Source organism: Rhinatrema bivittatum, chromosome 3 (assembly GCF_901001135.1).
Source record: "Rhinatrema bivittatum chromosome 3, aRhiBiv1.1, whole genome shotgun sequence".
NCBI lineage: Eukaryota > Metazoa > Chordata > Amphibia > Gymnophiona > Rhinatrematidae > Rhinatrema > Rhinatrema bivittatum.
In genome coordinates this window covers 31201868-31229675 of record NC_042617.1, presented here as the reverse complement: position 1 = coordinate 31229675, position 27808 = coordinate 31201868, and the positions used below count along the sequence as shown (strand labels likewise).

The 27808-nt window shown below is 50.3% G+C and overlaps 1 protein-coding gene across 1 annotated transcript in view; it reads right to left on the bottom strand.

Annotated features, from left to right (window-relative positions):
* PARP1 (poly(ADP-ribose) polymerase 1) overlaps window positions 1-27808 on the bottom strand; it is a 233401-nt gene that overhangs the window by 46888 nt on the left and 158705 nt on the right. The window contains exons 14-16 of the mRNA XM_029593046.1: window positions 20401-20529; window positions 10933-11016; window positions 10500-10622 (exon numbers count right to left, since the gene is read on the bottom strand). Coding sequence (XP_029448906.1) covers window positions 10500-10622; window positions 10933-11016; window positions 20401-20529 — 336 coding nt within the window. The remainder of the gene's footprint in view (window positions 1-10499; window positions 10623-10932; window positions 11017-20400; window positions 20530-27808) is intronic.

The window sequence follows — 27808 nt, the reverse complement described above, 5'->3', positions numbered from 1 at the left end:
ACCACAACAGAGCGATGATCCAGTTGAGGTTTTTGGAAACCTGGTGCTGACTGGACAAGGTATGTGGAGTCAGCTTTCTTGTTAACTGGTGACACCGATGAAGGAGATTCCCAGTTTTTCTTTAGCAGATCCAAAAACACCTGGTGTATAGGGATGGAAGCGATGATTTTTGGAGCATCCAGAAATTGAAGTAATTCCATCATCTGGTGTCTGTCATCAGCTTCAGATTGGAGCTGAAACGGTACAACTTCTGACATCTCTTTCACAAAGTTAATGAAAGATAGATCCTCAGGAGGAGATCTTTTTCTACTCTCTGTAGGAGATGGTGGCGAAGGCAAATCTGTGTCAGAAGATGTATCATCATCATCACCCCAGGTATCGTAGGGATCATGTGGGGCTTGTAGCCCTGATGGACCTGGCTGAGGCTCTAAAGGCATCGATGGAAACCTAGGTGGAATCGGTGCGGTAGGTGGAACCAAAAATGGCATCGATGGCTTCGGTGCTGCCGATGGAATCGGTGTCTGGCACGGAATCGATGGAGCCGAAGGATAAATCGGTGGAGATATACCAGAAGGTACCGATGGAACTACTCCGGAAGGGGGAATTCGAAACGGTGTTTCTCCTGCCGATGAGAAACCAGTTGGAGATGGTGGTGTTGTCGATGGTACTGGAATCACCGATGGAAGGGCCGTCATAAGTGCCTCCATGCGGCGTAGTAGTGGTGCTAGAGCTTGCACCAACGGCTCGGTGGTCGGTTCCCTCCTCGGTGGCAAAGTCAGCGCCGGCGTCGGTGCCGGGGGCGGCACTGGAACCGGTGCCGGAGACGGTGCCGATGGAGGTTGTAATTTCTTCATCGCTTTCTCGATGGCCTCCTGGACCAGCCGGTCCAGTTCTGCCCGGAGACCAGGGGTAACCATACCCGGCTCGACGGGAGAGGGAGGCTGAGGCAGGGCCGGAGGGACCACCGTAACCGGTGGGATCACGGCCCCCACACCCCGAGAGGGTGAGGGTTTCCTCGATGCCGGCGAACGAGACGTGGAGGGTGTCCGGTCTGTTCGCGGCTTCTTTGTCGGTGGCTCGGCTTGAGCGGAGGTCGATGGCTGTGGATCCTCGACAGGCCGAGACTTGTGCCGTCGATGGCGATGCTTTTCTTTCCGATCCTCTCGCCCATCCGGGGAAGGGACGGGAGTCGACGGCCGAGAAGCGATCGATGGCGGTCGGTCACCGGAGGGTTGACGATGATGGTACAACTTCGACGGTGCCGGTTCCGATGACGTCGATGCTATCGATGGCGTTGGGGTGGGTGCATGGAAGAGGAGCCCCATCTTCTCCATCCTGGCTTTGCGACCCTTGGGTGTCATTAAGGCACATTTGGTGCAAGTCAGGACATCATGCTCACTACCCAAACACATTACACAAACCCTGTGGGGGTCTGTGATGGACATAGTCCGGGTGCAATCCGGACAACGACGGAACCCCGTTGCCATGGCTGGAAGCCAAAATTTAGGCTGGGGATCGGTAAGTGCCAACGGGCCTCGAGGGCCAAAATCGACGGTAGTCGATGGAAAAGGCAAAAAACTTACCGGGTTCCGTAAGATGAGTAAAAAATTTGTCGAAGGGAGACCCCTGAGGGGCAAATTTTCTTCGGAAATTAACTTCCAAATTCCTGTCAGGAACGTGGTTAGAGAGCTCCTTTCACCGCGTGGCAACTGCTGCGCGGAAAAAAGAAGACTGAAGGGAGACCCCTGCTGGCTGCAGGGTCAGTGCCTTGCTGGGCATGCCCAGTAGGGGCCAGTCAAAGTTCTGTTAAACTTTGACAGAAGTTTTCCGTGGTGGGCTCCATCCTCGATGTCACCCATTTGTGAGGACAACCATCCTGCTTGTCCTGTGAGAAACGTGTGTATAGAACACCTTGTCGCAGCATGGCAGATGTTCTGTGGAGACAGCAGCTGACACTCCGGCCCATGAGGTTGCCTTCGCTCATAACCCTTTTGGCACCGACTAGAGAGGTGAATTGGAACCGGAATCGGTTCGGATTCCGGTTCCGATTCACATGTGTTTTTTTTTCCGTCCGGCCCGATCGCGGTTTTGTTTATCGGCTGCGCCCGAGCCGAAACAAAAAACCCTCCCGCCCCTTTAAAATTAATCCCTTTGCTTCCCCCACCCACCCGACCCCCCCAAAAACATTTTACAGGTTCCTGGTGGTCCAGTGGGGATTCCGGGAGCGATCTCCCGCTCTCGGTGCCGTCGGCTGCCACTAATAAAAATGGCGCCGATGGCCTTTTTTGGATGTGCGTCAAATTCTTTTGCGATATCTCAAGGTGACCAATGCCTTTCAGAGATCGGATCATTTGTTTTCCCTATTCGTTGGAGTAAAGAAGGGAAATAAGGCTTCCAATGGCACTATTGCTTGTTAGTTAAAAGAAATGATAGCGTCTGCTTACATCTGTATGGGCTGGTCGGTGCTAGGGATGTGAATCGGGCTTCGGACGATTGAAAATATCGTCGATATTTTCAAAATAGTCAGAAATCGGGGGCTCCCCAAAACGATAGGAAAACCCCACGATATTGTTTGTGGGGGTTCTCTTATTATTTTGGGGGAGAGCGGGAAAAACAGCACACAAAAATAACCCCTAAACCCACCCCGACCCTTTAAAACTAATCCCTTAGCTTCCCCCACCCTCCCGAACCCCCCAAAAACATTTTACAGGTACCTGGTGGTCCAGTGGGGGTTCCGGGAGCGATCTCCCGCTCTCGGGCCGTCGGCTGCCACTAATAAAAATGGCGCCGATGGCCTTTGCCCTTACCAAGTGACAGGGTATCCGTGCCATTGGCCGGCCCCTGTCACATGGAGGGAGCACTGGATGGCCGGTGCCATCTTTAAAAATGGCGCGGGCCATCCAGTGCTCTTACCCTGTCACAGGGGCCGGCCAATGGCACGGATACCCTGTCACAAGGTAAGGGCAAAGGCCATCGGCGCCATTTTTAGTAGTGGCAGCCGACAGCCCGGGAGCGGGAGATCACTCCCGGGACCCCCACTGGGGGGTTCGGGAGGGTGGGGGAAGCTAAGGGATTAGTTTTAAAGGGTCGGGGTGGGTTTAGGGGTTATTTTTGTGTGCTGTTTTTCCCGCCCTCCCCCAAAATGATAAGAGAACCCTCACGAACAATATCGTGGGGTTTTCCTATTGTTTTGGGGAGCCCCCGATTTCTGACTATTTTGAAAATATCGACGATATTTTCAATCGTCCGAAGCCCGATTCACATCCCTAGCACCGACCAGCCCATAAGGATGTAAGCAGACGCTATCATTTCTTTTAACTAACAAGCAATAGTGCCATTGGAAGCCTTATTTCCCTTCTTTACTCCAACGAATAGGGAAAACAAATGATCCGATCTCTGAAAGGCATTGGTCACCTTGAGATATCGCAAAAGAATTTGACGCCCATCCAAAAACTGAAGCTCCCTAGCCTTCGGAGCATCGGCTGTCAAATTCGGAAAGGCCAGAAGCTCGACAACCTCATTGAGGTGAAAGGAAGATTTATTTATTATTTATTTAACATTTTTATTTAACATTTTTCTATACCGACATTCGCACGAGACATCACATCGGTTTCCAGATATCACCTTCGGCAAGAAACAAGGAACTGTACATAAGGAAACTCCATCCTCTGAAAAACGGAGGAAGGGATCCCTGCAAGATAACGCTTATAGCTCTGATATTCGCTGATCTGAGCAGATGGCCAACAGGAAAACAGTTTTCAGGGTTAAATACTTCAATGAAGCCTTTCGCATTGGTTTGAAGGGAGGGCCACACAGCACATGAAGAACCAAATTTACATTCCAATTCGGACAGATCTTCCGTACCGGAGGACGCAGATGTTTTGCTCCTTATAGAAAACGAACCACATCCTGATGCAACGCTAATGGCCTACCCTGCATCCTGCCACGAAGGGAACCCAAGGCTGCTACCTAGACCCGAAGGTAATTATAGGCCAAACCCTTCGCTAAACCGCTGTGCAAGAAGGCTAGGACCTGAGTAATGTCCACCTTTAAAGGCTGCACCCTGATCTGCAAACACTAAGATTCGAAGACTCTTCATACGTGGACATAAGCTATCGCAATGGAAGGTTTTCTTGCCTGCAGCAAAATTGCATTCACCGGCTCTGAAAAGACTTTCAAACGAAGCTGCCGCCTCTCAAAAGCCAAGCCGCTAGACAGAAGCAATCCTCCCAGTCTGAAAATACGGGTCCCTGCCACAACAGCCCTTCCAGATGGGTCAAGCGAATGGGACTGCCCAGAGCGAGCTGACGGTGGCCCACAAACCACAGCCAGCGTGGCCACTCAGGCACCACCAGAACCACCCTGCCCGGATGATGCTCGATTCGGCACAGCACTCGACCTATGAGGCCACGGTGGGAAGATATAAAGGAGCTGCCATGTCGGCCATGGCTGAACTAGAGCGTCGATGCCATCTGATCAGACCTCCCTTCTGCGACTGAAAAACCAAACCTCCTTTGCATTTCCCAGAGTCACCATAATGTCCACCCCTGGCCTGCCCCACCTCGTCTGAAGCAAGGCGAAGGCTTCCACCGGGGTCCAGGCATTGTCTGCTGTGGACGTTTGCCTGCATATTATCCACCCCCGCAACATGGGAGACTGCTATTCTCTCCAGATGTTTCTCCGCCCAGACGAATAGCTCTTGTGCCTCCCGCGCAACTAGACAATTCTTCGTACCACCCTGGTGACTAATGCACACCACTGTCGTCGCGTTGTCCGAGAACACTCGTACTGACTTGCCTCGAAAGAGTGGAAGAAAAGCCAGTAAGGCCTTTCGCACTGCCCTGGTCTCCAGACAGTTGATGGACCAGGTCGCCTCCTCCGGCAACCACCGACCCTGGGCGAATCTCCCTTGACAAACTGCCCAACCAGATAGAAGTGACCACAGATGCCAGCCTATGTTTCTATATATAATATGATCAAATTTGAATTAATGACTGGAAGGGGGACAGTAAGCAAATCTATGGCTCTAGTGCTAAACTTTCAAAAGGGAAACTTTCATAAGATGAGAAAAATAGTTAGAAAAAAACTGAAAGGAGCAGCTACAAAGGTAAAAAAATGTGCAAGAGGCATGGACATTGCTAAAAAATACTATCCTAGAAGCACAGTCCAGATGTATTCCACACATTAAGAAAGGTGGAGGGAAGGCAAAACGATTGCCGGCACAGTTAAAAGGTGAGGTGAAAGAGGTTATTTGAGCCAAAAGATCTTCATTCAAAAATTGGAAGAAGGATCCAACAGAAGAAAACAGAATAAAGCATAAGCGTTGGCAAGTTAAATGTAGACATTGATAAGGCAGGCTAAGAGAGAATTTGAAAAAAAAGTTGGTTGTAGAGGCAGAAACTCACAGTAAAAACTTTTTAAGATATATCCGAAGCAGAAAGCTTCCGAGAGAGTCAGTTGGACCGTTAGATGTTCAAGGGGTTAAAGGGGTACTTAGAGAAAATAAGGCCATTGCGGCAAGATTAAATGATTTCTTTGCTTCAGTGTTTACTGAAAAGGATGTTGGGGAGATTCCCGTTCCGGAGAAGGTTTTCATGGGTAATGATTCAGATGGACTGAACCAAATCACGGTAAACCTAGACGATGTGGTGGCCCTGATTGACAAACTGAAGAGCAGTAAATCACCTGGACCGGATGGTATACACCCCAGGGTTCTGAAGGAACTCAAAAATGAAATTTCAGATCTATCAGTAAAAAATTGTAACCTATGATTAAAATCATCCATTGTACCTGAAGACTGGAAGGTGGCTAATGTAACCCCAATATTTAAAAAGGGTTCCAGGGACGATCCGGGAAACTACAGACCAGTTAGCCTGACTTCAGTGCCAGGAAAAATAGTGGAAAGTATTCTAAAGATCAAAATCACAGAACATATAGAAAGTCTTGCCTCACAATTCTGCTTCACTTTTTTTTGAAGGGATTAATAAGCATGTAGATAAAGGTGAACCACTAAATGTAGTGTCTTTGGATTTTCAGAAGGCATTTGACAAAGTTCCTCATGAGAGGCTTCTTGGAAAAGTAAAAAGTCATGGGATAGGCGGCGATGCCCTTTCGTGGATTATAAACTGGTTAAAAGACAGGAAACAAAGTAGGATTAAATGGACAATTTTCTCAGTGGAGGGGGTGGGTAGTGGAGTGCCTCAGGGATCTGTACTGAGACCTGTGCTTTTCAATATATTTATAAATGATCTGGAAAGGAATACGGCGTGTGAGGTAATCAAATTTGCAGAGGATACAAAATTACAAGCAGATTGTGATAAATTGCAGGAGGAAACAAAATTGTGATAAATTGCAGGAGGATACAAAATCACAAGCAGATTGTGATAAATTGCAGGAGGAACTTGTGAGACTGGAAAATTGGGCATCCAAATGGCAGATGAAATTTAATGTGGATAAGTGCAAGGTGTTGCATGTAGGGAAAAATAACCCTTGCTGTAGTTACACAATGTTAGGTTCCATATTAGGAGCTACCACCCAAGAAAGAGATCTAGGCGTCATAGTGGATAATACATTGAAATCGTTGGCTCAGTGTGCTGCGGCAGTCAAAAAAGCAAACAGAATGTTAGGAATTATTAGGAAGGGAATGATGAATAAAACGGAAAATGTCATAATACCTCTGTATCGCTCCATGGTGAGACCGCACCTTGAATACTGTGTACAATTCTGGTCACCGCATCTCAAAAAAGATATAATTGCGATGGAGAAGGTACAGAGAAGGGCTACCAAAATGGTAAGGGGAATGGAACAGCTCCCCTATGAGGAAAGACTACAGAGGTTAGGACTTTTCAGCTTGGAGAAGAGTCGACTGAGGGGGGATATGATAGAGGTGTTTAAAATCATGAGAGGTCTAGAACGGGTAGATGTGAATCGGTTATTTACTCTTTCGGATAATAGAAAGACTAGGGAGCACGCCATGAAGTTAGCATGTGACACATTTAAAACTAATCGGAGAAAGTTCTTTTTCACTCAACACACAATTAAACTCTGGAATTTGTTGCCAGGGGATGTGGTTAGTGCAGTTAGTGTAGCTGGGTTTAAAAAAGGTTTGGATAAGTTCTTGGAGGAGAAGTCCATTACCTGCTATTAATCAAGTATATATTACGTCATCAGAAAGACACTTTGAGTTGTCAAACCCCTCCTGTTACAGATCCAAATGTATAATATCTCACCCAACCTATACACCTTCCTCTCTCCCTCACTTATTAACCCAAGCCTATATGTAACAGTATATATGTAATATCTTTGCTATATGTAGCTCTTTACTGAATATAATGACCCTTACAATTAATAACTATTATATGTAATCAACTTACACTACATGATAAGATGCTGTGATGATGTTTATACAACCTGCTCCATGATTCTGTAAACCGTTCTGATGGCGAAACCGAATGACGGTATACACAACACGATAAATAAAATAAAAGTTGACTTAAAAAATAGCCACTGATATTACTAGCATCAGTAGCATGGGATATACTTAGTTTTTGGATACTTGCCAGGTACATGTAGTCTGGATTAGCCACTGTTGGAAACAGGATGCTGGGCTTGATGGACCCTTGGTCTGACCCAGTATAGCATTTTCTTATGTTCTCATCTTTTTTGTTTTTGTAAACAGAAAAAAACTTTAATCAAGCACTTCCCATGAAATGGCTGCAGGTTCCGTTGGTCCCTTAGGGCAAGTTATCCGGGTCCCCCGAGTTTCAGCCCTGTCCCGCAAGAAAAAGAGAGCGAGCCATATAAGAGTCTCCAAACCCCCTGCTCATCCGCCTCAAAAACCAGAGGAGATGGGCCCATCAGAACCTAGCAACCCTCTGGGGGGCCTGCACCGCTGCAAATTGCAGATTTCTCTCGTTTTTGGTTTTTTTTTATTTTGCAACTCAGCCTGCAGGCTTTGTACCTCCAATTTGCTGGAGACAGAGAAATACTGAAGGACTGCAGGTGGCATCTCGGGTTAAGTGTCAGTAAAACCTCCTCTGTCTCATGCTGGAGGGAAGACAAAACCCAGGAGTCCGGACTGATTTGGGTACATATAGGGAACTTCACCATAGCCCTACCGACCTTCAAGCCTGCTTCCAGGAAATCCCACTCCTGGCTGATCAGCTTCTGAATCTTCTTAGGTAACGGAAAGCACCAGGCGGACCACACAGCCCATCCAGGACCGGATTCACACCTTCACTGTTTGACTCTTCCTGAATCAGCTTAACCCCCAGTTCTTCCAACACCTGAGGGATGAGAGGGCGCAGCTCCTCAAACAGATGGACCACCTGAGGGTCATCACCCTCGGGCATGGCACCTTCATCCAAATCAGGATCAGGAGTCTGGCCCCCCCATCTCGATCCACCCCCTGCAGAGACGCAGGATCATCTGGAACCTCTTCTGAGTCATCCAGGTCCCTGGGACTGCCCTTGCACTAGCGTGATGCAACCCCCGGCACTTGAGCAAATTGTCAGAACCGCCCGTCAAACCAGCTTTGGTCTTTTGAGTGAAACAGGCCGTCTCTCACTTGATCTCTTTGTTCTCATACCATTCCTAGCCAGGAAGGCATTGTGCAACACCAGAACAAACTTTGGAGACGATCCCTCCGGATCCTCAGCCCCCTGCTCCAAAAAAACTGTCCTCTGAGTCTGCTCCCCCCTCCTGGCCTTCCTCAGTTCCTTGCACTGCACCAGAGAGAAGAGGATGAGAAACACTGGACTCCCTGAGCACAATCCCCCGCGGGCACTGAGGCAGCAGAGACCCCAACATTGTCCACAGTCGTGGTTCAAGAGGATCGGGGGGCCCTTCTGGTCTTAGCCGCACCCCCCCCCCCCCCCGGTGGAAGAACCCTCCCTCCCCCAATGTTCAGTCCGTGCAGAGGAAGCAGGAATTAACTTGGGCTGACCAGAGACCGCAGACCCTGCAAGCTGCCATGTGCAGTGTCACCGCCATGACAAAATGCAGTCAGTAAACAGAACGCGGTCCAAGCGCACTGCTCCGAAGTAGGCTGCACCACGTGGCCGCCCCGCTGAGCCACGCTCCTCTGCTGACAGAAGCGCAGTGCAGGAAACCTTCGGCGGGCCGACGCAACTCGCAAGCAGGCTTGCCGCGCACCAAAGAAAATTTCCCCACTGGTGAAAACAGGAAAAAAGCAGCGCCCTCCTAATTCACCCTCCTGCCGATCCCAGCAGCCCAGCTGGCTGACTGCCACAACACTGAACAGAGACTGAATCTCCTGTCTCTTTCCCCTTTACGACTTTTTTTTTTTAAACAAACTTAATTTCCCATAAACAACAGCAGGCGTACTTTCCTGAAAAAGTCAGTGGCAGGCAGGAGGGGGCCTTCAGAGACCCAGAGGGAGCCAGTCTCCTGGCCATCAAAGCCTCTGGTACCAGCGGGCTACAACAGTCAGGAGGGATGGCCCACAAAGGAACCTAGCACCTCAGGAAGCCACTCCAATCGACTGGAAGCCAAACACTTCTCTTTAACTCCAAAAATTTTAACTCTCAGTCAGAACTGCAGGTTTGCACCTCTACCATCTGCTGGAGACAGAGAAATATTGAGGGACTGCAGGTGGCACTCATTATGTAGCAGTGCTCAAAGTTCTAATTGTTCTCTGCCTCCATCTGCTGGTAGGGATACAAAACCTCATGTCTGGACTGATCTGGGTATAAACAGGAACAACCACCAACGAGAGCCCTGCCTTTTATAGCCTGGGCAACTGATAAGCATGAGGTAACCTACACAGCACAGCAGATACTACCATAAGCTTACTGGGCAGACTAGATGGACGATTTGGTCCTTTTCTGCCATCATTTCTATGTTTCTAAGAGTCAGGTTAATTTGCATGTTTTGATGACTCTATAAAGCATAAACAGCTGAGAATCTGCAGCCTGTGCTTGGGAGCTAGTTTCCAGCTATGCTGAGGAAAGAGGCCACACGATCCAGACAAGCGTGGTGCACACAGTGGAGTAGCAGTGCAGAAATGAAACGGTTTGCAAGAATATGGCAGTTCTCTCTCTCTGCTCACCGAGGATGGAATCTTTCTGCTGCCAATAACCCTGAGCTCAGGCTCAGTGTGAATGAGCTCCACAAAGCACTTTCTGATCTCTAGGAAAGATGCTATGCTTGAATCAGGAATTCTACTCTTTCAAATCTTAATTTCCTATTTTTCAACAAGTAAAGCAGCTCCTAGCCTGCAAATGTAAAATTAAATAAATAAATAGAAACCAGCACAGACAAAGCTAGTTAAAAATTGCTCATTATGGTTGGTGTGGTTGTGCCGTTCGGTCTTTTTCTGCCTTCCCATTTCTATGGTTGCTTCCTGGACTCTGCCATTTCTTTCTAAGGCAAAAAGGGCTGTAGAAATGCAGAGTGATAAAACAAATTACTAAATGTTTAACTACATCCAAGGCTACTCACACTAAGAATTGTAGATGTCCATCTATAAACCCAATTACCTGAATGTATTCTAAATTATTCAGAAGGGGAGGCTTCTTCATCCCAAAGTTGTGAGGTATGAGCGTGTAGAAGCGATTGGAGAGATCCAGTATCTGGGGCTCACTGGCATTATTGGAAACTGCCTGAGAGATGGAGAAAGGGAGAGGGAGATCAAGAGAGAACGAAAGATAAAAAATGAGAAAGAGGGTGAAAAGTGCATGAGGAAAGAATGGGAGGGAGATCATGAATAAGTTAATCGCAAAAAACAACTGGAAGAATCGGCTCATCTGATGAGACACTTATTTTAAAGTCTCCATTTCTAAACATACATAACAAGGATTGTGATATATTAAATGTTAAACTATTTAACTAACCACTGAGAGGTTCCATTGCTCCAGCCCAGAGTGACATCTGAATCTCCCCTCCCCACCTCATAGACCGAAAATGACTCACCTGCTGGACCTGGCTCAGGATGGAGTACGCACTCTGGATCTGTCTCTTGCTTAGCTTCCCCAGTGGCATCTTCTGCAGGTCGATCTACCAGAGAGAGAGAGTAATCCATGTCAGTGCATCACCCAGTGCCGTGACAGTGACAAAGCTGGAGTCTCTATCTGTGACTGTCCACAAATCAAAGGACTGGACTTCTGCTGCAGCCAGTGCTAGGTATGTCTCACCTCTTACTACCTCAACCAGAAGGGGAAGATATGCCCTAGATCAGTGATGGCCAACCTTTTGAGCTCAGTGTGTCAAAATTCATAAAAAACCCGAGCATAACTCGGGCGGTGTGTCACTTCTAGAAAAATCCATAATTTTGTGATATTTGTAGCTCTAATTAATAACAAAGTTATAATTTTAATATATGTACTGTATCTACTAGATAAGGGAGCCCTGACTGACGTGCCGCAAATGCGCAGTAGACAGCAACTCTACCGCGCATGCGCAGGCACGTCGGTCAGAGCTGAGCGTGCCCGAAAAAAAAAATGGCGCTGAGTCCAGGAGCGGCGGTGGCTAGGAGCAGGAGCGGCGGCAGCGACGACGACGAGCAGGAGCGGTGGCAGCGAGGAGCAGGAGTAGCAGTACCGGCGGCGGCGGCAAGCAGGAGCGGCGGCGACACCCCACGTCTGCCAGTTATGGATGAGCTGAAAGGGGAGGGGATTGAGAGAGGGGGAGGAGAGAGTGAGCTGTGCTGAGGGGAGGGGTAGGAGAGAGTGAGGAGAGGGGGAGGAGAGAGTGAGGAGGGGGGAGGGAGGAGAGAGTGAGGAGGGGTGTGAGCAGGGGTGGGGGAGGGAGGAGAGGGTGAGCAGAGGAGAGGGGAGGGGAGGAGAGGGTGAGCACAGGGGGGGGAGGGGGAGGAGAGGGGAGGAGAGGGGAGGAGAAGCAGTCAGGAGGCGAGGCATACGGACGACAGGGGCCGGCTGAAACTTCACCAATACCAATCCCATTCCCCGCGGGTTGAGCCTTTGGGTGCCAGGACCGGCTGGACTTAGGAGGGCTCCGTAAGCAGGCAAAGTAAGATCCAGTCCAATGGTCACTGGTAGGCGGCAATCAGGCGTAAAGAGGTCCAGTCCAGTCCAAAGGTCAAGCCAGGGAAATCTGTCTGAAGGAAAAACAGGAACCAGTGTCCGGGACCGGAGAAGGGAGGCTGAGGCAGGAACAGGCGGTCGAAGGCAGAAGCAAGATCCAACACTGGAGCAAGCAAAAGCATGCAAGGGAGACCTGTTGCCAAGTCGAAGTGTGGCCAGGGAAGCTGCCTTAAAAAGCCCAGGAGTCCTGACGTCAGCTAGGAGCTGGACCTGGTTTTCCCACCACGGCCCCTTTAAGAGACGGGATCTCGGAGCACACACGAGCTAGGGGATGCCCGGGGAGATCGGGGCCGGTGGCGGCTTGCCGCTGCTGCACAGATCCCTGAACAGATGGGGCCGCGGGTAAGGGGAGGTGGCCACGTCCCGTTAGTGCCAGCGGCGCTAACACTTTTCGAATATGGGAAATAAAGAGTCCTCAACTCTTCCTTACAGAACAGATGAACCACCTGTGGGTCATCTCCCTCCGTTATCAGGACCTCTTCGGGATCAGCCTGATCATCATCCACCGTGAGAGCTGCTGGGTCATCCTGATCCACCCTCAAACCAACCCCATGACCATCTTCTAGGTTATCCATGTCTGAATCATCTGAGCCACCAGGCCCCTCAGGATGGTCCACGTCCAGCCGGCGAAGGAACTTCCCTGACCCCCGGCCAAGGAGCCCCTTTGGCCTCTTTGCAGCAGGACGAGATGGCTGACAGAAATGCCTTTTTATAGCCAGTGCTTTTCCTGGTTAAAAAAGCCTTATGCATAAGCAAGACAAATTCTGAGGAAGACTGCATGTCATCCTCTCCTCTATCCAGCCCAGAGATTGCATCCCCCCCTCCCCCTGACAGGGTCGCCAGAGACAACGGGGGGGGGGGGGAGTCCTTGGGCTCCCGGGAGTCTGTCACCTTCCGAGCTATACCCCTTTTCTCCTGTGTGACAGGCAGTTTAGACTCCCAGTATTGATCCTGACAGGGCCTTGGGAACCTGTGGCTCTCCTACCAGCCTCATTCCCCCCCCCCCCCCCCGGAGGGCCCCTCCCTTCCAGAAACAAATTGCGGCAAAGTACCACTGCATTTAGCTGTCCCCGAGCCAGGCTGCCAGCCTGACAAACTTTCCTGCACTGGGAAACCACTGTAAGCTCCATCTTCTCTCCATTTGGCCGAGCCTTCTACAGAGGCACAGAAGCCGCGTGATTGCGGCGCATGGGAGAGGAGGGGAATACAGCCCAACACAGTCTCCAGTTCCCTGAGCAGCCCGAAGCTTTCCCATGCTGGGAAATCGCCGTCGGAGCCATCTTGTCTCCATGCGGCCGGGCCTGCTGCAGAGGCACAGAAGCCGCATGATCGTGGCACGCGGGGAAAACGGCACAACGCAGCTTCCAGCTCCCCGAGCAGCCCGATGCCGCGAACAGAAGAGCTACACTGCTGCCTTCTCCCAGCCTGATGATCAAACCAGAAACAGCCAGAGTGGTTGCTGCTGAAAGAAAAATGTAACACTTTTTTTTTTTCTCTTTAAAGAAACAGCAGCCACAGCAAAGGAAGAAATTCAAGCCAAAAAAAAAAAAAAAAGAATGTTTCCCTCATGCTGGAAACATCTCTGAGAAGGAGCCTTCAGGGGATAAAAGGGAACCAGGTCCCCTGGTTGTCAGACCCCAAGATCTGCTGCAGGCTAAAGCAGATCGGGGATTACCAACCCCCCGCTCGCCCGGCTAAACCTGAGGGATGGCCCACGAAGGAACCTATCACCTCAGGGAGTGACTTCTAACTTCTTTTCTTCTGTCCCTTCTTTCTTTCTTTTCTCTTAACTGCAGGTTTGCACCTCTACATGTGCTGGAGACAGAAAAATACTGAGTGACTGCAGGTGGCACTCTCGGTTATGTAGCAGTGCCTCAAAGTTTTTAGTTCTCTGCTTCCATCTGCTGATAGGGATGCAAAACCCACTTGTCTGGACTGATCTGGGGTACAATCAAGAAAAGGACACTGCTGTGTTGCTGATTTTTTTTTATGTTAAGAGACATTATTCTGGTTGTAGTCGAGGTTGCTGTAGAATGCAAAGGCAGCGTGATCACTGAGCAAATAAACACTGTTCCCTCATCAGGATATTATGTCAGATCTTAACATGATCTCCAGCTGACAAGGTTACAGCTATTTCCCTCCCTGATGGTGAGCTACATTGTGTCTCAGGTCAGGACAAATCCAGTGAAATATCTTCAGAGGGGTAGCCATGTTAGTCTGGTACAGCAAAAAATGACAAGAGCTGGCTGGCATCTTATAGACTAACCAATTTATTGAATCATGAGCTTTCAAGGACAGAGTCTATTTCTTCATGCATCCAATGAAATATACTTTCAATCACTTTTTCCTTACCGTGCAAGACTGATGCTTTGGTATACTTCAAGAGGAAACAGCAGGAGTGAGAAGGGAAAGTAAATGGTTGCAGTCCATGAAGTCAGACAATATGACTCTCCCCTTCCAGAGCTGCCTGAACTACCCTGCCCCTTGCATGATAGAAATCCTTATTAGGATGAGTTTGAAACTTTGGCAGACAAGACCTTCGGAAGCGAGCTGATTAAGCAGCTGAAGGTGAGAGAGCATTGCTGCCACAGTCTAATGCAGGGGTCGGGAACCTTTTTGGCTGAGAGCGCCATGAACGCCACATATTTTAAAATGTAATTCCGTGAGAGCCATACAAGACCTACCAAATTAATTTACTACAATCCCCCACCCTCCTGACCCCCCCAAGACCTGCCAAAAGTCCCTGGTGGTCCAGCGGGGGTCCAGGAGCGGTCCGGGAGTGATCTCCTGGACTTGGGCTGTCGGCTGCCAATAGTCAAAATGGCGCAGACGGCCCTTTGCCCTCACTATGTCACTGGGGTCGACCAATGGCGGCGGTAACCCCTGTGACATAGTAAGGGCAAAGGGCCGTCGGCTGCGCCATGTGAGATATCGGAGTTCACAAGAGTGAAGAGGTTCGAATGGCGGTTTCATGAGCCGACCGAGAACTAGATTAAGGTCCCAAGAAGGGACCGGAGGACGTAATGGTGGCTTGATATGGAGAAGCCTTTTAAAAAGCGTGTTACAAGGGGTTGTACTGATATAGGAACATCCCCAATACCCTTATGGAAGGCGGCCACCGCACTGACATGCATTCTGATAGAAGAGGTCTTTAGACCTGATTCTGACAAATGCCAAAGATAGTCCAGAAACTTCGGGATTGGACAGGAAAAGGGGTCAAGGGACTGAGAAGAGCACCATGACGTGAACTGTTTCCATTTGTAAGAGTAAGATTTTCTCGTGGAAGGCTTTCGCGAAGCAATCAAGACACGAGAAACTGGATCTGAAAGGTTAAGTGGTTGAAGCATTAACCGTTCAACATCCACGCCGTCAGGGACAAGGCTTGAAGATTGGGATGGCGTAGGCTCCCGTCGTTTTGAGTGATCAGGAGCGGGTCCTTTCCCAAGAGAATGTGCCTGCAGATGGAGAGATCCTGAAGTATTGGAAACCACACTTGGCGAGGCCAGTGAGGTGCTATCAGGATCATGGTTCCCTTGTCCTAGCGCAACTTCACGAGAGTCTTCGAGAGAAGAGGAAGTGGAGGGAATGCATAAAGCAGACCAGTTGCCCATGAGAGGGAGAATTCGTCTCTGGGCTGAGATTGTTTGTTGCGAATGAGGGAGCAGTAGTTGTCCACTTTGTGGTTCTGAGGGGACGCAAAGAGGTCTAACTGCGGATATCCCCATTGCTGGAAGATGGAGTTCGCTACTGAAGGGTTGAGACACCACTCGTGTGGTTGAAAGATGCAACTGAGCTGGTCTGCCAGCACATTGTCCACTCCCGGCAAGTAGGTGGCCTTAAGGTACATTGAATGGGAGAGGGCTTCCGCCCAAATCTGCACAGCTTCCTGACACAGAAGGAAGGAGCCTGTGCCTCCCTGTTTGTTGATGTACCACATGGCCACCTGGTTGCTCATCTGAATCAGGATGACCTGATTTGACAGGTGATCCTGAACAGTCTTGAGAGAATATCTTATTGCTCGAAGTTCAAGGAAATTTATCTGGTGTTTGGCTTCCTCTGGAGACTAAGAGCCTTGTGTTTGTAAATCGGCTACATGGGCTCCCCACCCGAGGTTGGAAGAGTCGGTGGTGAGAATGATTTGAGGATGCAGAACCTGGAAGGGCAATCCCTGGAGGAGATTGTTCTGATTTTTCCACCAGGCAAGAGACAGACGGAGTGAGTCGGTGATGTGGACAATGGTCGACAGAGGCTGAACAGCTTGAGTCCATGGAGACCTCAGAGTCCAGTGCATGAGCTTCATGGCCAAGCAGGCCATTGGCGTGACATGGACTGAGGACGCCATATGTCACAGGAGGACGAGAAATTGGCGTGCAGTCGCAGAGTGCTGAGATTGCAGCTGGTGAGCAAGAGACACGATGGTCAGTGCTTGTTGTCGAGGCAGGAAAGCCTTTGCCTGTAAGTTGTCCAAGTCTGCCCAAATGAATGATAAGGTTTGAGATGGGGCTAAGTAGGATTTGTCATAATTGACGAGAAATCCTAACGAAATTAGAGTGTGTAAGGTTAGGTTGAGGGACGACAGAGCAGCTTGCTGAGTGGGAGCCCTGATCAACCAGTCGTCCAGATAAGGGTAGACGTGAACACCTTGTGTCCTGAGGAATGCTGCAACGACTATGAGGCATTTCGTAAAGACTTGTGGAGCAGACGCTAGGCCGAATGGAAGCACTCGGTATTGATAGTGCTTGAGGCCTACTAGGAATCTCAGGTATTTGCGATGAGCAGGACTTATCGCAATGTGGGTGTATGCGTCCTGGAGGTCCAGAGAGCAGAACCAGACTCCTCTTTGTAGAAGAGATAGAAGCGAGCCCAAAGTGACCATCTTGAACTTTTCTTGCTGGAGGTACTTGTTGAGGGCCCATAGATCTAGAATAGGACGGACGCCTCCCGATTTTTTGGGGATTAAGAAGTACCGGAAATAGAACCCCCGGGCCTTGCTGAGAGCGTGGAACGGGTTCTATTGCTTTTGACTGGAGAAGGAGGGAGACCTCTTGATCCAGAAGAATAGAGTGGTCGGATGTTCTCCATGTCTGCAGAGGTGGGGAGTCCGGTGGCAGGGCGAGAAAGTTCAGATGGTAACCCTGAGCAATGATTGCCAATACCCATTGGTTGGTTGTGACTGAATGCCACATGTTGAGAAAGTGGCACAGTCGACCTCCCACTGGTATGTGCAGCAGAGAAATCTGGTTGCTGCTCTCCAAGTGAAAGTCAAAAACCTGAAGCAGGCCCTGGTTGGGGAACTGCTTGTGGTTTCTGTTTTCGGGTTTGGCGAGACTGAGGTTTCTGATAAGGTCTCGTAGCACGGGATCTGGCTGGTGGTGGGTAGAACGATTCGTGGACAGTAGAACGATTTCTTAGAGTCCTTTCTAAAGGGCTGCTTTGTTGAGAAGTCGGAAGGCATCAAAGAGAGCTGTTTTAGGGTCTCATGATGGTCCTTTAATTCAGTCATCGTCCGTTGAATCTGTTCGCCAAACAGATTATCTCCTACACAGGGCAAATTGGACAACCGGTCTTGCACTTCTGGACGAAGGTCAGAAGACTTGAGCCAGGCCAGGCGTCTCGCTGAAATAGCAGCTGCAGACACTCTGGTAGAGGTGTCGAAGATGTCATAAGATGTTCTGATCTCAAGCTTGCCTTCCTCAAACCCTTTACTTACAAGGGTTTGTAGTTGGTCTTGGAATTGCTGAGGCAGGGAGTCTGAGAAATCCTGTTATCTGCTTAAATATGGCCCTATTATATTGAGTCATATAAAGCTGATAGGCAGCAATTCGGGAGATGAGCATGGCTCCTTGGAAAACTCGGCGTCCAATGTGGTCCAGGAATTTTTGTTCCTTACCAGGAGGGGTAGATGAGTGAGGTTTTGACCTCTTTGCCCTCTTTTGTGCAGACTCCACCACGACGGAGTGGTGGTCAAGCTGTGACTTCTGAAATCCTGGGGCTGACTGCACTAAGTAAGTAGTGTTAGCTTTTCTGTGTACTGGAGCAATTGTTCCTGGATTTTCCCAGTTCTTCTTGAGAAGATCAAGAAGGACCTGGTGTACGGGAATAGAGGTGATTACCTTCGGGGCATCCAGGAATTGGAGCAACTCCATCATCTGGTGCCTTTCATCCTGTTCCGTCTGCAATTGAAAAGGAACCAATTCAGCCATTTCCTTCACAAAATTTATATATGAAAGGTCCTCTGGAGGAAAACGCTTTCTACTCTCAGTGGGTGAAGGTAAATCATCAGTGTCTGATGAGGTATCATCTCCCTAGGTATCATAAGGATCAATATCCTTTCCTCTAGGAAGTAGAGGGGGATAGGGTGGTTGGATACCTGAAGGTCCTGGTCTAGGCTCCGAAGAAATCGGAGGAATTAACAGAGGCACCGACGATGGCATAGAAGGCACCGGCATAGGCATCGAGCACATCGATGGATGACTCAGTGACGCTGATGGACGTGTCGGCACCAATGGTTGGATCGGTGGGGAGGGACGTATAGGCCTCGATGGCTGAGGCATAACTCCGGATGGAGGAATGGTGTTTCTCCTCCCGATGATGCTTGTCAGTGGGGAGGGCATTGGAGCCATCGGAGACCCATGATCCATTGATGGAAAAGCAGTCATGAGGGCTTCCATCCTGGATAGCAGCAGTGCCAGCACTGCTGGAATCAGGTCAATGATCGGTTCCACAGTCTGTGCTGGAGGAACCTGAAGACGTTGCATCGCCTGGTCGATGGCCTCCTGGACCATCCGGTCCAGTTCTTCTCGGAGACCTGGAGCAAGCAGCCCCGGCTCCGGAACAGAAGAAGGAGGCAGAGGCATAGCCGGAGGGGCCCCGGCTCCCGATCCCCGATTGGGTGAGGGTTGCCTCGGTGACCCGGTCGCAGGAATGGTCGGTGCCTTTCCTGGACGGGGTTTTTTCGACAGCGGCTCGGACGATGGCGAGGTCGATGATTTCGCTCCTTCGATGGTCCGAGTCTTATGGTGTCGTTGGTGATGTTTCTCCCTTCGATCTCCTTGATCCTGAGGGGGAGTAGAGGGTGTCAATGGCCGTGTAATTGTTGATGCCGGTCGGTCACCAGTCGGTGGTTGATGCTGGCGCGAAGTCGACGGTGCTGGTTCTGACGACGATGCGATGGACGGAGTCGGGGTTTGAGCACGGAAGAGAAGTTCCATCTTCTCCATTCTGGCCTTGCGACCCTTCAGTGTCATTAGGGTACATTTGGTGCACGTCAAGACATCGTGCTCGCGTCCTAAACACATTACATAGACTTTATGGGGGTCTGTGATAGACATGGTGCGGGTACAGTCCGGGCACCGACGAAACTTCGACAACATGGAAAAAATTTAGTTACGGTACGGTCGATGGCCAGTAGGCCATGCAGGCCAAACTCGACGGTAATCGAAGGAAAACTGGTAAAAACTTACCGGAGTACCGCGGACTTATAAAAGATAGAAGAGGGTCCCCTGTGGGGCAACTTAACTTTTAATAATTCCGTGAGGAAAATTCTTGTCAGGAATCTCTTCAGAGCTCCTTTACCACGAGGCTACTGCTGCGTGGAAAAAAGAAGACTGAAGGGGGACCCCTGCTGGCTGCAGGGTTAGTGCCATGCTGGGCATGCCCAGTAGGGGCCAGTCAAAGTTCTGGAAACTTTGACAGAAGTTTTCCATGATTGGGCTCCATCCTGATGATGTCACCCATATGTGAGGACTACCATCCTGCTTGTCCTGTGATAACACTTGAACTCTGTGATGTGCAGCCGCCGAGTGCATACGTGCAAGTCTGACCAAAGTTCTTTCACTGGTTTGCCTCCATCTAACCATTGGTAGCTCTTCCGGCCCCATTCACAGCCATGTAGAGGTACCACAGATTCTCTTTGCACATGGTATTGGGAGATTTCTCCCTGACGTCAGTCTTCTCCTACCTCCTCCAAGGTAAGCACATGGACCCACTTTGGACCTTGGGAAAAGTGTGCACTCCAGACAGCCAATGGGTGTTGCTGCCTGAGGCAGACAAGGACTGTGGGTCTCACCAACAAGCCTGGCTATTTTTCAATGAAGCACCTGCTTGCGGGCCAGATTTAATTTTACATCCGTGCATTCAAATATTCATGTGTGCTTAAAACAAAAAAAAACAATAAGATGTCCTAGTTTTCAATGAAATATAATAGGATTTTAGAAATAAATGCCTTACAACCTCTTATCTTTAAAAGTTTCTCAAAATAAATAAATAAAACACCTCCAAATTCTGGATAACGAAAGCCCTTAGTGCAGGTTAAAGGTCTATGAGAATATGTTAGTACCTCGAACTCCACCATGGCTTTCTTCATGCTCTCGACATCAAAAATGAGCTGCATGAGCTCCTGTACGGCTTTAGCAAGTTTGGACTTGGTGCTGGAGTTCACGGACAGCTTCTTCACGACATCCTCTTCCTATAGACACACAAGAAAAATGGAGGGAGACAGCATGAGTGACAAGAGGAGGGTGGGGAATTGGACAAGCAATAGGAAGAGGGAGGGGGTGAGGGAGAAGTGAGTATGAGCAGAATGTGAAGGGAGACGAAGAATGAGGTAAAGGAGAGAGCAAGAGCAACAGGCGAGAGGAGGACAGCACATGAGCAAAAGGTGGGAGGGAGGGAGGAAAGAGCATGAGCAAAGGACAGAGGGAAGAGAGCTTGAGTAAAAATGAGGAAAGCGAGAAGAGCTCAAGCAGCAGAAGGAGCAAGGCGGGAGCACGAGTAAAAGCGAGAGAGAGGGAGAAAAAAAGAACAAGGAAAAGGCACAGGGAGGACACAGCATGAACCAGAGGTGGACGGAAAAAAAGCATGAGCAAAAGGCAGGAGGGAAGGAAGGAGGAAGAATATGTGAGACATAGGATCCAGGAATGCACCCTTCCTTACCCTATTCACCACTCTCTTACATTAGTGCTGCAGAAAGGAAAATTGGTTCTTACCTGCTAATTTTCATTCCTGGCATACCACAGATCAGACCAGACAAGTAGGTTTATGCATCCCTACCAGCAGATGGAGGTAGAGAACAAAACTGAGGCACTGCTTTGAGAGTGCCATCTGCAGTCCCTCAGTACTGACCTGTACCCAAGCCAAGATGTCTAACCCCATCCTCCAGGATCTCTTCCTCTAAAAAAAAAAAGCTGGGGCACAAGTTGCAAATTCCCAACCAAACTGACCCCAGAACTAGGGGCAAGAAAAAGAATTGATTCTCAAACAAGTGAGAGCTACATACAATATTATTCTGCAGCACACAACTTAAGTCTGCATCACCAGGAGTGTCCAAAATCAGGAGAGGTCTTTCGAAAAGCATTATAATGGACTGGGTTTCAGGGCTGATCTGTGGTATTCCAGGAACGAAAATTAGCAGACAAGAACCAATTTTCCTTTCCTGTTCATACCCCAGATCAGTCCAGACAAGTGGGATGCACCCAAGCCCCTCTAACCTGGGTGGGATCCTGAAAGACCTGCACGCAGTACACTCTCACCAATTGAGCCCTCTTCTGGGGTCCTGACATCCAAACGGTAATGCCTGGTAAAAGCGTGCAGAGGACCAAGCTGCCACCTGACAAATCTTCTGTGGTGACACTGACTGACACTCCGCCCAGGAGGCTGCCTGTGCTCTAGTAGAATGCACATGCATTCTACCTCAGGGATCAACCGACCTTTACTAATATAAGCCGAAACTATCACCTCCTTCAACCAACAAGCAATCATACTCTTAGCCGCTTTGAAACTCTTCTTTGATCCATTGAACACCGCAAAAAGATGGTCTAGCACCGAAATCCATTGGTCACCTTGAGATATCCAAGGAGAATCTGACGCACATCCAAAAGATGAAGCTCCCTCGCATGGGGAGAATCGGGCGTCAGGTGAGAAAACCCTGGCAGCTTCACCACCTGGGTAAGATGAAAAGACGACTTTACCTTGGGCAAAAAAAGAAGGAACCGCCTGCAACGAGACCCTCTCGGCAGATTTGCAAAAAAGGCTTGATGCACAGTAAGGCTTGGAGCTCAGAAATCCTTCTTGCCGAGCAAATTGCTACCAGGAACACCGCCTTCAGGGTAAGATCCTTCAAAGTAGCCCTTCACAAAGGTTCGAAGGGAGGACCACACAGTACTCGCAGGACCAAGTTAAGATTCCAGAATGGAAAAAAGTCCACAAACTGGAGGATGCAAATGCTTCGCTCCTTTCAGAAAACACACTACGTCCGGATGAGGTGCTAAGGGTCTTCCCTACAACCTCCCTCTGAAACAACCCAAGGCTGCCACCTGGACTCAGAGAGAATTATAGGCCAAACCCTTTGACAAGCCCTCCTGCAAAAAGGTGAAGACCTGGGTAACGTTCGCTTGCAAGGTTCTTGTGGCCTGGTTTCGGCCTCTCTTGGAAACAGGATGCTGGGCTTGATGCACCCTTGGTCTGACCCAGCATGGCAATTTCTTGTGTTCTTAAGGATCAGCATCATGAACCCCACACCAGGAATGAAACACTCTTCGACTCTGATATATGCCAAAGAAGTGGAGGATCTTCTAGCCTGAAGAAGAGTAGTAATCACTGGCTTGGAATATCCTTTCATGTGGAAACGTCGCCTCTCAAAAGCCAAGCCGTTAGACAGAAGCAATCTGCCTGCTCCGACAAAATGGGTTCCTGACGTTGCACTCCCTTCAGGTGGCTTAACTGAATGGACCCATCTACCGGTATCTGAACCAGATCTGCAGACCATGGACGGTGCGGCCACTCTGGTGCTACCAGGATCCTTCATTCCTGATGCCCCTCAATGCGACACAACACCTGACCTACGAGTGGCCACAGAGGAAAAACATATCACAGGAGCCTTTCTGGCCACGGCTGAACTAGGGCGATAATCCCTGTGGAGCCGAACTAGGGCGACGATCCCTGTGGAGCCAAACTAGGGCGACGATCCCTGTGGAGCCAAACTCCCTTTGGCAACTGTAAAACTTGGTCACCTTGGCATTCTTCTTCATTGCCATGAGGTTCACCCCACCTGCGCTGAATGAGCGCATAGGCCTCCGCTAACAGCTCCCATTCTTCCAGGTCCAGTTGTTGTCTGCTGAGATATTCCGCCTGCACATTGTCCACCCCTGCCATGTGAGAGGCTGCTAGATGAAGATCCGCCTAGGCAAAGAGTTTGTGAACCTCCTGAGCCACCAAGCGACTCTTCGTTCTGCCCTGTTGATTGATATAGGCCACCACTGTTGCATTGTCCGAGAACATATGTACCGCCCATCCCTGAATCCGAGGAAGAAAGAACAACAGCGCTCTCTGGACTGCCCTTGTTTCTAGACGGTTGATTGACCAGGATGCTTCCACTGGAGACCACTGCCCTTGGGCTGTAGATCCTTGACATATCGCTCCCCAACTGCTCAGACTGGCATCTGTGGTTACTACCACCCAGTCCGGAACTTCCGAATCTACTCCCTTCTCTAAATTGGACCATGACAGCCACCATGAGAGACTGGACCTTTATTCCTCCTGGAGCAGTAATAGCAGCTGGAACTCCTCTGATATCGAATTCCAACAGGACAGGAGTACCTTCTGAAGTGTACACACGTGTGCAAATGCCCATGGCACCAAATCCAACACAGAAGTCATGGACCCTAGCAACAGAAGATAATCCCAGACCTTGGGAACAGACAGGTTGCTCAGCCGAACCACTTGTGACTGCAACTTGAGCACCCTTTCCAGGGTTAAAAACACCTTGCTTAACCGGGTGTCGAATCATACTCCCAGATAATCCAAGGACTGAGATGGTTCCAGGTGGCTCTTCGTCTGGTTTATCACCCAGACCAGGAACTCCAGGTGCTCCATCATTCGCCAAATGGAACAGAGACACTCCACCTCAGACTTTGCTTGAATGAGCCAATCATCCAGGTATGGATGCACCAGTATACCTTCTCTTCTGAGGTCCGGTGCCACTACCACCATCACCTTTGTGAACGTTCTCGGAGCAGTAGCTAGCCCGAAGGGAAAAGCTCAAAACTGCAAATGCTTCCCTAGCACTGTGAAGAGTAGAAACCTCCGATGGTCTGCTCTGATGGGAGTGTAGAGATATGCCTCCGTAAGACACAAGAAGGCCAGAAACTCCCCTTTGCTCAGCGCTGCAATCACTCACTGTTAAACGTTTTCATCTGAAAACGTGGCACTCGTAATGCCGCATTGACCCTTTGCAGATCCAGAATGGGCAGAAACGAGTCCTCCTTCTTGGGAACCATGAAGTACACAGAATAACTTCCCTGACCGTGTTACTCTTGCAGCACCAGGTGGATGGCCTTCAATTGCTGCTGCCATGCGTAGCGCAAAGGGACACCACAAAAGTGTCGGGGGGGGGGCTTTATTACTTCCAACACCCACTGGTCCGAAGTGATTCTGGTCCACTTCTCATAAAACCAGGATAATCTTCCTCCGATTGCCACCAGAGAGGAGTGGACCAGCCTGCCTTCATTAGATGGGCTTCGCACCTCCGGAGCCCTGTCTGGAACTCTCTCTGGCTGGTCTACGGGCTGCCTTCCTGAACCCTGCTTCTGCGTAGAGCCTGAAGAACCTCTGCTGGAGCAAAATCTCCTTATTTCACGTAAGCGAGTGCAAGGCAGGAAGGTCTTCTTAGTTCCCTTATCTTTGGCCAATCTATTCTCTTTAAAATCTGTCAAATGCTTCATCAGCTTCTCTAGATCCTCCCCAAACAATAACCTTCCTTTGAGGGGGAGATTAAAAAGCTGTGCCTTCGACCAAACATCCGCCGACCAATTACGTAGCCACAGAAGCCTTTGCACAGCTACCATGGACCCCAATATTCCTAGCCAGAGTGCGAAGCATATCAAAGAAGGAATTGGCCAGATAGGTCACCCCCGCTTCCAACCGAGCATCCTGGCCAGGCTCTACAGACGTTTACGCTACCTTCACCTGCGCGTTCTGCACCCAGCACAAAAAGAAAATTATTACTTACCTGCTAATTTTCGTTCCTGTAGTACCATGGATCAGTCCAGACCGTGGGTTATGTCCCCATTCCAGCAGATGGAGTCAGCCAAAGCTTTGAGGGGGCGTCACCATAAGTACTACTACCCCCTCTGCAGGAGTTCAGTATCGAGTATATCAAAGCCCGAGTAAACAAATAAACCCCCGTATTGGATCAAGTTTAAAGTGAACGGCAACAAACAGCCGCAAACAGCCGCACACCCAAAGAATGAACTGTAACCCTCCCACCAACGGGTAGGAGGACATGAATACAGCACGCCAACCCCAAGAGGGACTGCGAAATACAGTGAGAACTGAGAAATCGTGAAAAACAGGAATGATCACTATCGCCCCATAGAAGACAGCTGAGCAGGATTACAACCCAGAAGTGGTGGGCGTCTGGACTGATCCATGGTACTACAGGAACGAAAATTAGCAGGTAAGTAATAATTTTCTTTTCCCTGTACGTACCTGGATCAGTCCAGACCGTGGGATGTACCCAAGCTTCCCTAAACCGGGTGGGGTCCTGCGAGGCCTGCTCGGAGAACCTGCTCGCCAAAATGCCCAGAGACAGAAGAGGCGAGGTGTAGACGATAGTGCCTCGAGAACATATGTAACGACTTCCAGGTGGCCGCACGACAGATTTCCTGTGGGGAGACCGAACGAGTCTCCGCCCAGGAAGCCGCCTGCGAACGCGTAGAATGCGCCCCGATGCCGGGCGGGGGAGTCCGCCCCGCCCCAGTGTAAGGAGCGGCAATGCTGGCTTTCAGCCATCGGGCCACGGTCGTCTTTGAGGCCTGGGAACCCTTCCGAGGACCGGGCCAAAGTACGAAGAGATGGTCGGAAGTCCGGAACTCATTCGTAGCCTCCAGATAGATACGCAGAGCGCGCTTGACATCCAGAAGTCGGAGAGCCCTTGGTTCAGACGACGAGAAAGACGGCAGTTCCACCGTCTGATTCACATGGAACGCAGACACCGCCTTCGGAAGGAAGGAGGGAACAGTGCGGAGCAAAACTCCGGAGTCAGAGAAGCGGAGATAGGGTTCTCTACGCGACAGGGCCTGCAGTTCCGAGATGCGTCGAGCGGAGCAAATGGCCACCAGAAACACTGTCTTGAGAGTGAGGTCCTTAATCGTCGCATTGCGCAATGGTTCGAACGGAGGTTCCGACATAGAGCGGAGCACGAGGTTAAGACTCCAAGCGGGACAAGGTTCCCGGACCGGAGGTCGCAAGTGCTTGACACCCTTGAGGAAACGCATAATATCCGGGTGCGACCCAAGGGCGGCCACCTGAACTCGCAGTGAATTATAGGCGAGCCCCTTGTCTACCCCCGCTTGTAGAAACTGAAGGATCTGAGGAACCGAAGCCTTTGTGGGTCTCGTGTTCTGGTCGGTGCACCACAGTTCGAAAACCTTCCAGACCCGAACGTAGGTCGCCGACGTCGAAGTCTTCTTGGAACGCAAGAGCGTTGACACTCCCGCCTCCTGGTAACCTCGGCAGCGGAGACGTTGCCTCTCAAAAGCCAGGCCGCAAGACAGAGGAGTTCTGCCTGGTCGAAAAATACCGGGCCCTGATGCAGGAGGCGAGGGAGATGTCCCAGGCGGATGGGGCCGTCGATCACCAGTTGGAGAAGGTCCGCAAACCAGGGTCTCCGTGGCCATTCTGGTGCGACGAAGAGCACGAGTCCCCGATGAGCTTCTATTCTGCGGAGTAGTCTTCCCACCAGAGGCCATGGCGGGAACGCATAGAGAAGGGAAGAGAGCCCAGACTCGACTTAGAGGACGTATCAGCCGCCCAATTGCGTAGCCACAGTAGTCGTCGTGCTGCCACTACCGAAACCATGGATCTTGCGAGGACCCGAAAAAGGTCGTACGAGGCGTCCGCTCCATACGCCACTGCGGCTTCTAGCCGATCTGCCTGGGCAGCCTCATCGGACGGCAGGTTCTGAGACGTGAGGAGTTGTTGTACCCAAAGGAGACTAGCCCGCTGGGCAAGCGAACTGCACATCACCGCCCGCATACCCAGAGCGGAGACCTCGAAAACCCGCTTAAGGAAAACTTCCAACTTACGATCCTGTGTGTCCGCAACGCCGCACCTCCCGTCACTGGGATAGTCGTCCTCTTCGTGACCGCCGACACTGCGGAGTCCACCTTTGGGACCTTGATGAGGTCCAGAAAATCTTCGGGGAGCGGGTACAGCTTTTCCATAGCCCGGCTGCTCTTCAGGGAGGCCTCCGGGGTGTCCCATTCCCTGGTGAGAAGTTGTAAAAACGAGTCATGAATGGGAAAAGCCCGAGCCCTCGGCCGGAGTGCCGCCAGGACAGGATCTCCCTTCCTTGAAGAAGTGACGACAGTGGGAGCTACTGGGGCAGGCGGGTCTGGTGGGGATTGAGACAACGCAAAGGGAAGTCACGCCGTCCCAAATTGAACCCTTTTTAACTTTTTTTTTTTTTAAAGTAAAACAAACTTTGGAGGAATCCCTGTCCTCCCGCGCTGCCTGAGTCCCCTCAGGGCGCAGGGAATGCAATATGGCCGCCGTTCCCGCCAGGGATGGGGGAGGGGCCGGCCCGCACCGCCCGGGCAAGCCTGCCAAAAAGGAAAAATCGTCCCGGGACCGCGACGTGCCTTCCCCCCCGGGGAGGCACCGAGCGCAGATCCCCTCGCGCGAAATGCGCGATCCCGGATCGCCGCAGGCCGAACAACGCAACGGCCGCGGCATCGGGAGCGCTGGCG